The sequence below is a fragment of the Chrysochloris asiatica genome, unplaced genomic scaffold (genome assembly GCF_000296735.1).
Source record: "Chrysochloris asiatica unplaced genomic scaffold, ChrAsi1.0 scaffold00052, whole genome shotgun sequence".
Taxonomy (NCBI): Eukaryota; Metazoa; Chordata; class Mammalia; order Afrosoricida; family Chrysochloridae; genus Chrysochloris; species Chrysochloris asiatica.
The window spans coordinates 3,379,665-3,391,569 of NW_006408570.1; the positions used below are offsets into that span (position 1 = coordinate 3,379,665).

Below are 11,905 nucleotides of genomic sequence, written 5' to 3' on the forward strand. Positions count from 1 at the left end.
TGAGATTTCTAAATCAAAAGATTTCTATAAATAATTATTAAATGAAGAAAAGCATTTTGAAAAAACAGTTTTGCAATAGTGGTGGTGGTGGTAGTGTGCTATGGAGTTGGTTCTGACTCATAGCCACCCTGTTTAGGGTTTCCGAGGCTGTAAATCCTTATGAGAGCAGAAAGCCTCATCTTTCTCCCATGGAACAGCTGGTAGCTTTGAACTGCTGACCTTGAAGCTGGCAGCCCAACTCATAACCACTACCTACCAGAGGACATAATATATATTTGTGTTTTGCTATTTATAGGGAAAGCTTGGAAGATCACACCCTGGGAAGGAAGTGTATTGTGTGGGAAAAAATTAGCAATTTTTACTCTCTTTACTGTCTGTGTTTACAAGAGATAGCAAAATATATTTTGTTTTTATAATTAACAAAGGTATTTTTTACCTTGTCAGCAAAACTAAAAGATAAGCTTCAGTCTAAAAAAAAACAACCCAAAAATCCAAACCAAACACATATTGAAAGCAGTCTATCCATAATACATAAGTTTCTACAAATCATTAAGGACAAAAAAATTTGAAAATAAAATTGGTGAAAAAAAATTCATTGATAAGTAACAGAAGAAGGGTACAACCAGCCAACAAACATGAAAAGATGCTTAACTTCACTAACAATTAAATTTAAAATGTAAATGCCATTGTTGTTGTTTGTTTTTTAAGTGCGGTAAAGTTCCAACTCACAGAGAACCTGTAGTGCTTCCAAGGAGCAACTGGTAGGTTTGAACTTCCAAGCTTGTGGCTAGCATTCCATTGTTTATCTTATAGGGTCCCAATTGAGGTAGTACTTATCAACTGAAAGATTGGCAAAGGTGAAAAGATAGCGTAGTGCATTACTCCTTAGACTATTAACTGCAAGGTCAGCAGTTTGAATCTACCAGCCTCTATAAGGGAGAAAGATGAGGTTTTCTGCTCCCATAAAGATTTACAGCCTTGGAAACCCTACACAGGGTTACTATGATTTGGAACCATGGCACAAAAACCACTAACCACTAACCATTAAATATGGGGAGAGGGCAAAGGTAGGGTTATAAATTACTAAACTTTTTTCTCTTTGAGCAATTTGACAATGAGCAGGACTGCAAGGTCAGGTTTAACCTCAAGGTTGGGGGTTCAAGCTCACTAGCTGTACCTCAGAAGCCCTGTACATGGACACTGCGATTCAGAATTGACTCAATGCCACTTAACAACAACAATAATAAAGAGGAGTACTGTTGTAGTGCTGTTGGATAAGCACTGGACTGCTAAAGGCAAGGTTGAGGGTTCAAACCCACCAGCCACTCCTCAGAAACCCTATACAGTGTCTCTATGACTCATGTAACTTAACAACAACATAATAAAGAAAAACAACTTGAAGGTTCCCAGAGATAAGGGTAAGTAGGCTTTTCCCAACCAACAGAAAACTGCAGATTCACAGAACAAGTTAAACTAAAAAGATTACCATTGCTGTTTAAGTTTCTAAAAGGTAAATTACAAAACAGTATATATAAAAGAATTCTGTTTCTGTTAGTATGTTTATATAGGAACTGGGAAAATCGCCTGTAAGGACCAGCAGCCTCAGAGAGCAGGGAGATAGCTCACCGACCTTCTAACTCCTATGCTTCCTACAACCTCCAGGTCCAGCTCCGGCCATGTGGATCTTTTACCAGTAAAGTCACCTTGGAGATGTTTTTCAAGGTTTGTATTTCACTTGCTCCCAAAGTTGCAGATATCACCAAAAATATAGTGGTGTTAAATTTATGCTTTAATAAACATTCTATCCTCTCGCATCACCACCATGACACAGATGGAAAGGCATGGTAAACGTCAAAAAAATAACAATGTCAACTCACCAGATGTTCTTGCAGGGGAGGGCATTAGCTGCCTAGTTCCTGCTGGGAGAGGCATTAGTCCTGTTGGGCTGCTAATCCCTACACCAGCAGTTCCCCAGGCACTCCCCAGGAGAAAGATGAGGGTTTCTGTTTCTGGAAACCCTATACAAGGTCACTCTAAGTCAGAACCAACTCGAAGGCCCACAACAATAACCTACATATACATACGACGTTGATTGTATTGTCTCCTTTCATTCATTCAAGCACCTATTTATTGAGTGCCTACTGAAGGCACTTAACAACAACAACAACAACAACTGAAGGCACCCACGTGTTAAGTACGCATTTGGGAAATCGAATGATTTGGCGGGCACATTGACTACCTTTGTAAGTAGTTCCAAAGGGACACTGAGGGCACTAGGTTGGGGCACCCTCCTCACCTCCGGAGGGAGCTCAGCGCCACTGTTGCTTGCCTTACCGCCATCTGCATCAGTCTCTCCGCTGCGAAACTGCTTGGGGTGGGTCTGGCGCCCAGTAGGTGCACATTAATATTGATTGAATGGCATTGTGAGTAAATGAACCAACCGCAAGTCCGTGAAAAAGCGTGGGAGAGATGGTTTGAGAGGCGCCGGGTCTCTGCGGTCCTCACCGGGGCTTTTTGACCCCATCTACTCGCCGCTCTGGTAGCGTGGTGGTTACAAGTCAGGCTGCCAACCGCAAGGTCAACAGTTCGAAACTACCAGTGATTCCACGGGAGAAAGATGAGGCGTTCTCTCCCACAAAGATGTACGGCCTCGGAAACCCTGCGCAGGGTCACTATGAGTCGGAACCGACTCCACGGTACTTACCAACAACAACAACAACTCGCCGCTCTGGTTTTGCGGACCCCTCGGTTTAGCAGACCAGATTCGCACCTGGCTTACCTTCTGCAGTGCTTAATGTCACTCAGGCACCCTGATGGTTCCGTGGGCAGTGGGAGAGTCTGGGAAACTGAGACCTCTTACTGCTCTCCACCCCACCCCGACTCACACCCCCATACTCTGCGCAGCAACTCAGGGGTCTCAAGTGTGTGGAGAATGGTGATTTTCGAACCAGGGGCTTAGACCACTTTGAATCCAGGAGAATCTAGGGAAGGTTCCTTCCACCTTGGTGTCCACTATCCATGCATCTCAAACTGGAGACGCAATCTACCCGCCACACAGCTATGTAGTCGAGTCGATCGTTATTTTGTGTTAAATAAACAAGAAATAAAAGGGAAAATTCCAAGTTAAACTAGAAATAAAAGACATGTAGTGAACCAGCAGAGATCTTGGGCTATAGCTGCAGACCCGAATCAGAGTGCTAACGGAGGATATAGCGTCCTGGTCAACACAAAGCTTAGTTAGCGCTCCTCTGCAGCGATTAAGTAGTATACGAAGACCAAGTCTGAGGCCTACGTTGACCAGTCTAGGGACACAAGTCGTAGTCCCCTCCATTCCTCTCCCTCTAGACACTCGCTGTCCAGGCCTCCAAAGAGTGTGTGTCAAGTCCCACACACGAGATTACGGGACTGGTCCACTAGAGCCCCAGCAGAGGGCAGAAAATAGCATGAGAACTGAAGGAGTTACGTGCAAGTTTCCAGAAAATGAAAGCAACGCACACCAAGAGGACTATACTGAAAAACTTTTGGTTCTCTCGCTCTCTGTGGGCATATAAAGTGAAAAAATAAAACCCCAAATAAAAAGGCTCTGCAGGCATGGAAACTCGAAGAGAATATGGGCTCTCCTGCTCAACAACAACAACAAAAAAACACAGTAAAAGGGAAAACAACAAACAAACCAATTCCAGGAAAAATTTTAAAACAAATTATATATATATATATATATCCCCAATACCTATTGTTAAGTGCCGTCGAGTCGGTTTCCACTCATAGCAACCCTCTATAGGATTTCCGAGGAGCAGCTGGTGGGTTTGAACTGCTGACTTTGTGGACTGCAGTCCAGTGCTGATTCTACAGCGCCACACCAGGAGTCCAAATACCTAATACCCCCTCAAAAATTTTTAAATTTTCAAATAAGGTTCCCTGGATCGGCCATTTTAGTCTCCTAACCGTGGCTTTAAGGAGAGGACTCAGATATTGAGTCTGAGGATGAGAGGACTCAGATATCCTCAGATCACGTGGATGGACCCAGTCCACTTACAATTCGATGATTATTCCAATACTCTTATCTCAATTCTCTGTTTGCCCCAACGCCAGGCAGTGCAGGCGCGCGAGTTCAGGGCTGCAGAGACCTGGGAGCAAGACTGGCGAGGCCCAGGCCGTTTCCCTACGTCCAACAGCTGTTGGAAACCCAACTAGAAAGGGACCCGGGCGCCGGGACCAGGTGCTTGGGAGAGGGGGAGAGCTGTCCTTGCAAGTCGCTTGCCGCCCGAGCCCCCAAGCCCTGGCCCCTTTGACCCGCAAGGTCCGACGCATATGTGGGACCCCGGGCCTGCCCCGGTGCTCACTACTGTGCAGTGCGTTTGTGTACCGAGAGATTGTTGGAGCCCAAGTCCAGGGCTGCCTGCGGAGCCCGGAGGAGCGGGGGCCCTACTGGCTCTCTCACACACACACCGTGGGAGTTGCCCAGCCAGAAGCTTTGTACGTGGCAGCCACTCGCGCATCTGTCAAGTTCCCAGTGATTACGTTTCCGCTGACAGGGAAGAGTCGTTCTGCTCTGCGCGCCCGGGGTCATCCAGCCCTCCCGATCCCAGACCGAGAGGGGGGCGGGGGCGCACGCAGGGCAGCCACTGGGTCCTGTCCTGCCAGACCGAGGCAGCGTACAAGGAAAGGGGCAGCTGAGGCGATCCGAATGGGATTGTGAGATCCGTATGTGAGGTGCTCAAACTCTGGGGCCTCTTCTGAGAGCAGGGACAAGTTTCCTGCTCTGCCCATATACGTTACTGGGTTGGACGACGCTGGCGCGTTTCCCTGCTGGATCTTAACAGGTTGTTAAATTCACGTCCAGATTAATTTGGGAATCATATGCGCGCGTCTGAACGGAAGGATGAGAGCGTGCGTTGCGGAGTTGCAGGGAGTTTGCGGCCAAACTTATCCCACTTCGCCTGATGGGACCATCGCTCCTCGAGAAAGGCCAGTAGGTCGGCTAGGCCACTGACTAGCCTAGCTTGCTTGCACTAGGCGAGGCGCCTGAACTGAGCGAAGAACTAGGCCTGGAAGGTGGCCTGCTGCTTTGGGCTACCAGCGGTGAGCGTGCTCTTTCAGAATGTGAAATAGAAGGATCCCTCTCATCTCCAGTGAACGCGGAGATGTGCGTAGATCTATCCGGGGTAGGGTGGAGGCTTTGTTATGTCGGTGGTGAGTGGGCGGTGAGGGGCAGTTTGTTCCGCGCGCCTGTCGTGCTCACAAGCATTTCCTCACCATGTCTGTGTTTGAGGCTGTGTATGACGTAAAGCAGCCTCCATTTTGAAGCGGGAGATACAGCAAGGCAGGCCCTTGGAGAAAGCGGGAATCTTAAATCTTTGTTGGAGCAAGAATCCCTCCAAAAGGCTTGGGGAGAATTGAAGGGCGCGTTCTACGGGGAGTGCTGGTTTCCTTCACCGTTGGCTGGCTGGCTCTTGAACCCTAGGTTGCTCACTTCCCAACACAGTCCAGCAATAGACCAAGGGCCAGGAAGGAGGATCTGTAGTAGATAAGGGGCAAACCGCTAGGGAGTGAGCCCCACTGCCCCATCAGTCAGAAGTGGTTTGTAGGCCACCTCGGAGCTTCCTCCAGACCCCACCTTCACTCAACGAATATTTATGGAGCGAGATTTGATAGATATATTTGGCTGTACAGATACCACCTCTGGTCCTTGGCACAGCCCTTCAAGGTGGGGGCTAAGATTCCCTATGTATCGAGGAAGCAAGAGAGATGAGACACAGAGAGACCAAAAACAAAAACAAACCTGTTTCTATGAGATAACGCTGGAATTCACACCCAAAAGTCACATCACGGCAATGCCCAAGCTCCCCTCCTGCTTTCCTGCCCTGTCGGTTTTGCTGAGTACCGTGGAGTCTGTTCCGACCCATAGCGAACGTGTATAGGGTTTCCAAGGAGCTTGAACCGCCGACCTTGCCTTTCAAACTGGCTTTGCAGTTCAGCGCAAGATTTCTTCAATAAATTTGCTATCTTGGGTGGGGCCCAGCGGAGTGAGTGCCCAGGGTGAAAGCTGGAGGTCCACAGGAAGTAAGGCTGTTTTGGGGTCCTCACCCCACCAGTTTCCAGACAGCTATCTTGACAAACATCTGTCATCTACCCTTTAACGACTTTCTTCAAAGAAAAATGTATCCCCTGCTCAAAGATCAAGGGCCTACTGGAGGGATATCTGTGCTGGGGAATCGAGATGTGACTGCTCTTCACCAGTGCCAGGCCTATTTCTTTTAGTACTGAGCCTCCGACCTGAGCGAAGGTGAGGCTGAGTGATCCTGGCTAGGAGGAATTCAGTGGCAAATGATGTTCCTGGTATCTTTAGCATGCATTAATCTGCCCATCATTAAATGGGGGAAGGGCAGAGGAATTTATGAAGGTCCATTTGCTTTACTTTTCTGTTAGGTGTGCTTTATATTTAATATTTTCATTATAGTGTATAAATTAAACGGCAGTATTGTTTACATGCATTTATAAAAGAACACCACCTGGCAATCTTCCCAGGCTGATAGTCCTAGGGCACATCCATTTTGGCTCTCCTGTGGCTGGGTGCCAGGGTCACTTTGTACTCGCCCCTTATATGAGACTACACCTGAGCTATCTAATTGGCATCTATACACAAAATTTATTTGTTCTACTGACAGGGTTAGAAAATGTCAGAGGGTGGTATTTGGGTACGGAATTCACAATAGTCTGAGCAAAGGAAATGCCACCTCTACAAGGGGTGTGAAGTGGTGAGGGTTCCAGACAGAGACCTCAGGAGAGTGTGGGCCTGGGGACCTGATTTCTCCATCTCTGCAGATTTCTTTAATGGAACTCAGATGCTCACACTTTGTTTACAGGACTCAGTCTATGGAATGGAGTCTAGTTTAATCCAAATGACTGGTAGGTCCAAAACACTGCTGGATGGAGAGCAATAACCCCATACTCTTTCCTGCAACTGTCTTGATCCAAAGCTGTCCCCTCCTCCCCATCTCGTGGTGGCCACATCTGGCACCAGGAGTTTTCCTCATGGGCCCAGGTCCTTGCGTGGTGTCTACAACAGTAATCATTTGCCGCCATACTTTATTCAGCTCTGTTCCCTGTCCTCTAGCCACCCCCACCCAGAGGCTGCAGGGATGGGTAGGGGAGGTCACACCAAGCAGGGATGCTCCAGTGGGCATCTGAGTAATGGAACTCAGATCAGACAAATCCTCGAAACCTGTGCGGAAGAAACCCTCTCCCCACTTCCCCAATTTTTCTCACCGAATTGAGTAAGTTTCCCAGTTCTCCCCAGGCAGAGGTTAAGGAAAACCTCTGCTTGGTGATGTCCTGAGACCACGCGGCTCCAAGGACTGGAGCTCAGGAAGGAGAATAGGCAGGAAGAAGACGGCTAGAAAGCCGGGAAGGGAGCCATAGAGGGAGAACTGGCGAGCCGTTCCCCAGAGTGGCCACTTCAGGGCACTGGGTCTTTTGATTCCGGAACTACGGAAGGTGGGGGGAATCGTCTTCAGACTCCGGCTACGGCCTGGAGATGGGCTCGAGACAAGATCTGGGTATCCGCTTTCTCTTTCTATCTGGTCGGCGAGATCCAGAGAAAGCCAAACCGAGCTCCACGCAGCTGGCGTTTGGGCCCGGGAACCTACCAGTCAGAGCTGGGTACTCTGACGCAGTCCGATCTAGGGGCTAGCGAAAAGGGAGTGCTGGGAAAGGGAATTCGTCGGATGGGAAAGACGATGACCAAAAAGAGAAGGGCGAGGAAGGAAAGGAAGGACGCCGATAGGCCGGGCCCGGAGAGAAGGCCGCGCCGGGAGGTTCTGCGAAGAAGTGGAGCTGAGAATGAAGTCCAGGGGTCGCGCGCCTCGCCCAGCGCCCTCCTTGTTCACCTCCCTACTGGAAATCTCCCCCTCTAGGAACCAATGTCATTTCCTGCCGTTGGGGAAAGGGTACTGGGTCCCGCAGGAGGGGAGGAGGCGCTCCACAGCGGTACAGAGCCGAGGCCTTTTCCTGCGGCGGTGCCTTTACACGCTGAACACGCGGGAAGTGTTCCGTGTCTTCTCCGCGTCTGCTCTGAGCCGCCGGGAGCCGACACCCGTCTTCAGCATCCCGTGCCCGTCTCTCTACATTTGCTGCGGGTCTAGGGCTAGGGGTTGGGTTAGAAGGCTGAGAACTGTAAGGAGAGGTAACGGAAACCTCTTCGGTTCCATTCACCACTTTGTCCCCTTAACTCAGTTCAGTGTCCAACACACAATAGGCGCTCGAAGGAATATTTGTTGAATGAACGAAGAACGAAAGAGTATACGAATGAGGAGATTGAGGCAGCAGGAAGGTCAGAGATCGGGCCGCAGGTTGTCCCTTACCTCGTATCAGGATGCGGCGGCAGTGGTCCGTCTCTCCGGGCCCAGGCTGCCGGTCGTTGTCCCTGGAGCCTGCCGGGCTGGAGGCCGAGGTACCCGCGATATCTCCTGGACTGCGGTCGCCATCACGAGCGTGCGTGTCTTTCGACCCACCGCGGTTTCCACCGCTCCCGCCGCCGTCTCCGGATTCTTCCTGGCAAGCGGGACCGCGCTGACGCTCGGCGCCCCCATCGCCCATGCCGGCCACTACCGCCTCCTTAGCCACAGCGGAGCCTGCCCCGGCTGTGGGAGCACGCGGCCCCCCGCCCTTGCGGTCCCTGTTGGGCTCCTCCTCCTCCAGGCCAGCCCCGCCGCACCGCTCCTCCTTTCCCTGCTCAGAGCGCAGGAGTCGCAGGTCTCCGACTCCTTGTGGCGCACTTGGGCGCTGCTCCTGGGTGGGCAAGAGACTGGCTTCACTCCTCCGCCTCCAGTCTAGCCCTGCTCCTAGCCTGGCAGAGTGTGTGAGTTTGGCGGACCTGGGCTACCTCCCGCATCCTTTCCAAAAGTTTAAATTTGATCAGCCCCTTCCTTTCCTCTGCAGTCCTTCCTTCTCCACTCAGCCCAGGCAGCCGACTCCCTCCTTATTCCATCAATTCCTAACGAAACACAGCTTGCGATTCCCTATAGGTCAGAGGAATCAATAACCAAAAACCGAACTATCTGTATGGGATCCACTTGAAAACAGCAGCTTTAAAGATTAGATGGAGTCCTGGTGTGGCGCTGTGGGTTACTGCGCTGTACCGCCAAGTTGTTTTGAATCTCAAGCTCGTCTGTTCAACCTCACCAGCAGCTCCTTGGAAACCCTATACAGAGTCGCCATGGGTTGGAATTCACTCGACAGCACTTAGAACAAGGATTAGATAGGAAATTTAGAGGGCAGTGGGTTTATGTTAAAGAGGGAGGAGCAACTCAGAAAAGGAATGTTGGGCAACTCAAAGAATGTAACCATCGTCACTAAGTTGTACATGTAGAAATTGTTGACTTGGTTTATTTTTTGCTGTGCATATTTTCAACGGTAATAAATTTTGTTGTTGTTTAGTGCCGTCGAGTCGTTTCTGACTCATAGGGTTTCTGAGGAGCGGCTTGTGGATTTGAACTGGCGACCTTGCCTTTCAAACCAACCTTGCGGTTCAGTGCTTATCCTACAGCCCCACACCAGGAATTTTAGAAAAAAAAAAAAAAAAATCAAAACCTGAGAGGAAGGGCGACGCCAACGAAGCAGAGTGGAGAACAGAAGGTTGCCTTTGCTGAGGTGCATGGTGGGGTTGGGGGTCTGGAAGCGCGATGCAGCACACGCAGCTCTGCAGTTCAATACACGCAGTGAATACACGCAGGGCCACCCTCACAAACACAGAGCTCAGGCATGTCTGGGCACTCCCAGGACATACTTGGCCTATAAAGATGTAGCAGGGACACTGAGTGCCTCAACTGTACTTGCCCTGGGAAAGAAAACAGATAACTCAGTTACAAAGCCTTGTTGCTGTTGTTAGGTGCCATCAAGTCAGTATTGACCAGAACAACGAAACACTGCCCGATACTGGACAAACCTCACTACTGTTGCCATGCTTGAATCCATCCATGTTGCCACTTGGCCAATCCATCTCATTTGGGGTCTTCATCTTTTTCTCTGACCCTCCACCTTACCAAACACGATATCTTTCTCCAGCAACTGGTCCCTCCTGACAATATGTCTGAAGTGTGAGAGACGAAGTTTGGCCATCTTGGCCTCCAAGGAGCACTCTGGCTGCACTTCTTCCAAAGCGGATCTATTGGTTCTTTTGGCAGGCCATGGCACTTTCAATATTCTCCTCCAACACCATGACTCAAAAGCATCAATTCTTCTACTGTCTTCCTTATTAACTGTCCAGCTTTCCCATCCATACAAAGTTATTGTGTCAGGCGCGCCTTAGTCCTTAAAGCTGACATCTTTGTTCTTCAACACTTTCAAAAGGTCTTGTGCAGCAGATTTGCCTAATGCAATATGTCATTTGATTTCTTGACTGCTGCTTCCTTGAGTGTTGATAGTTGATCCATGAAGAATGAAGTCCTTGACAACGTCAATCTTTTCTCCTTTGATAAAAATGTTGTTTATTGGTCCAGTGGTGAGGATTTTTGTTTTCTTTAAAGTAAATGCTTTAAGTCTAGAGGGTCAAAAAGTAAGATTGAGATAGATAGCAAATGCCCTGCTCTGCAGGACTCTGGGAGTCCTGGTGTGGCACTGTAGGATAAGCACTGGACTACTTACCACAGATTAGTGGTTCAAACCCACCAGCCTCTCCTTGGAAACTACAGGGTCTCTGTGAGTCTGAACTGACTTGAAGGCACTTAACCAAGGAAGTCTGAGGTCTTCACATGTGGAGCAGCATCCTAGAGGAATATAGATAGGGTGGCATTTCCTTGTGTTCTCATCTGCTGAGTTCCCCACTCCCCTGTTCCTCTTCTGGCCCTGTGTAGGCTAGGGCAACACAGAGAGTACTGGGGGAGAGGAATGGAGAAGGACCTAGCCGCCTGAGAAGCTGAGCAGTGGGGGTCCCAAGCCATTGCACTTTGATAGCAACTCAACCCCTAATCCTTTCTAGAGAGAGCAGGACTTCTTTCTCTGCTATGCCAGAAAGAGCCAGGTCCAGATTTTCCTTCCTTTGCCTCAGAAAGGGGCTTAAAAGAAAAGTTGGGAACTTGTCTCACCCCCATCCGCTAATTGTCTGTAAATTTGTCTTCTCTCTTTGGTTAGTGTGCTAGTGCGAGCAATGGTGTTTTGGTCTGTCTGAGGATCTGTTCATGGTTGTGCAAGGAATATGTCACTGATGTAGGTTCTATGGCTCTTGTGCAAATGTATGCATGGGTAAATTAGTGTGGGCATATGTCAGTGCCTAGTATGTCTAGTGTGCATAGGAGCAGTTGGGTGTTTGTATATGGTGAATCTCAGATGTTCCCAGCCTACTGTGTAATTAGTTAATTGGTTAACTAATGGTACCACTGTGCCTGCTTGGAGTCCAGTAAAAAGAGTGAGTGAAGGGGTGGAAGCTGCTGGCAGAGCTAATGAAAAACAGAATGGAAAAAGAGGATGGAAACCCAGGCCACAAGGTGATGTGAGTGAGGGCAGGAGGGTCGTGATTGCATCAGGGATGTGGGGCAGGGATGGGCCTAAGAACAGCTGATGGACAAGCTTTGGGTACTGTTGTTGTTGTTGTTGTGTTGTTGTTGTTAAGTGCCGTCTAGTTGGTTCTGACTCATAGCAACCCTGTATAGGGTTTCCGAGGAGTGTCTGATGAGCTTGAACTGCTGACCTTGGGTGCTGGGAGTATGTTATTTGTGAGAAATGAGGTTTATACAATCATTGGAAGGGCCAGAGGTACTTGTGACCCGCCAGGAGCAGGCTTGGGACCCAAGCTGAGTGGGAGTGGGGAGCATTCCAATCCTGGTCCCTAGAGGGTCAGCCAAACTCTTCAGCAGATGGTGAGCTCCCAACTCAGCAGGAGGGAGTCCATCACTTACACATCTCACTC

The 11,905-nt window shown here is 49.2% G+C and overlaps 1 protein-coding gene across 1 annotated transcript in view; it reads right to left on the reverse strand.

Annotated features, from left to right (window-relative positions):
• The window catches only part of VAX2 (ventral anterior homeobox 2), a 52,205-nt gene extending 43,607 nt beyond the window's left edge, over positions 1–8,598 (reverse strand). Inside the window, exon 1 of the mRNA XM_006862912.1 lies at positions 8,364–8,598. Coding sequence (XP_006862974.1) covers positions 8,364–8,598 — 235 coding nt within the window. The remainder of the gene's footprint in view (positions 1–8,363) is intronic.
• Between the last annotated feature and the right edge of the window lie 3,307 nt (positions 8,599–11,905).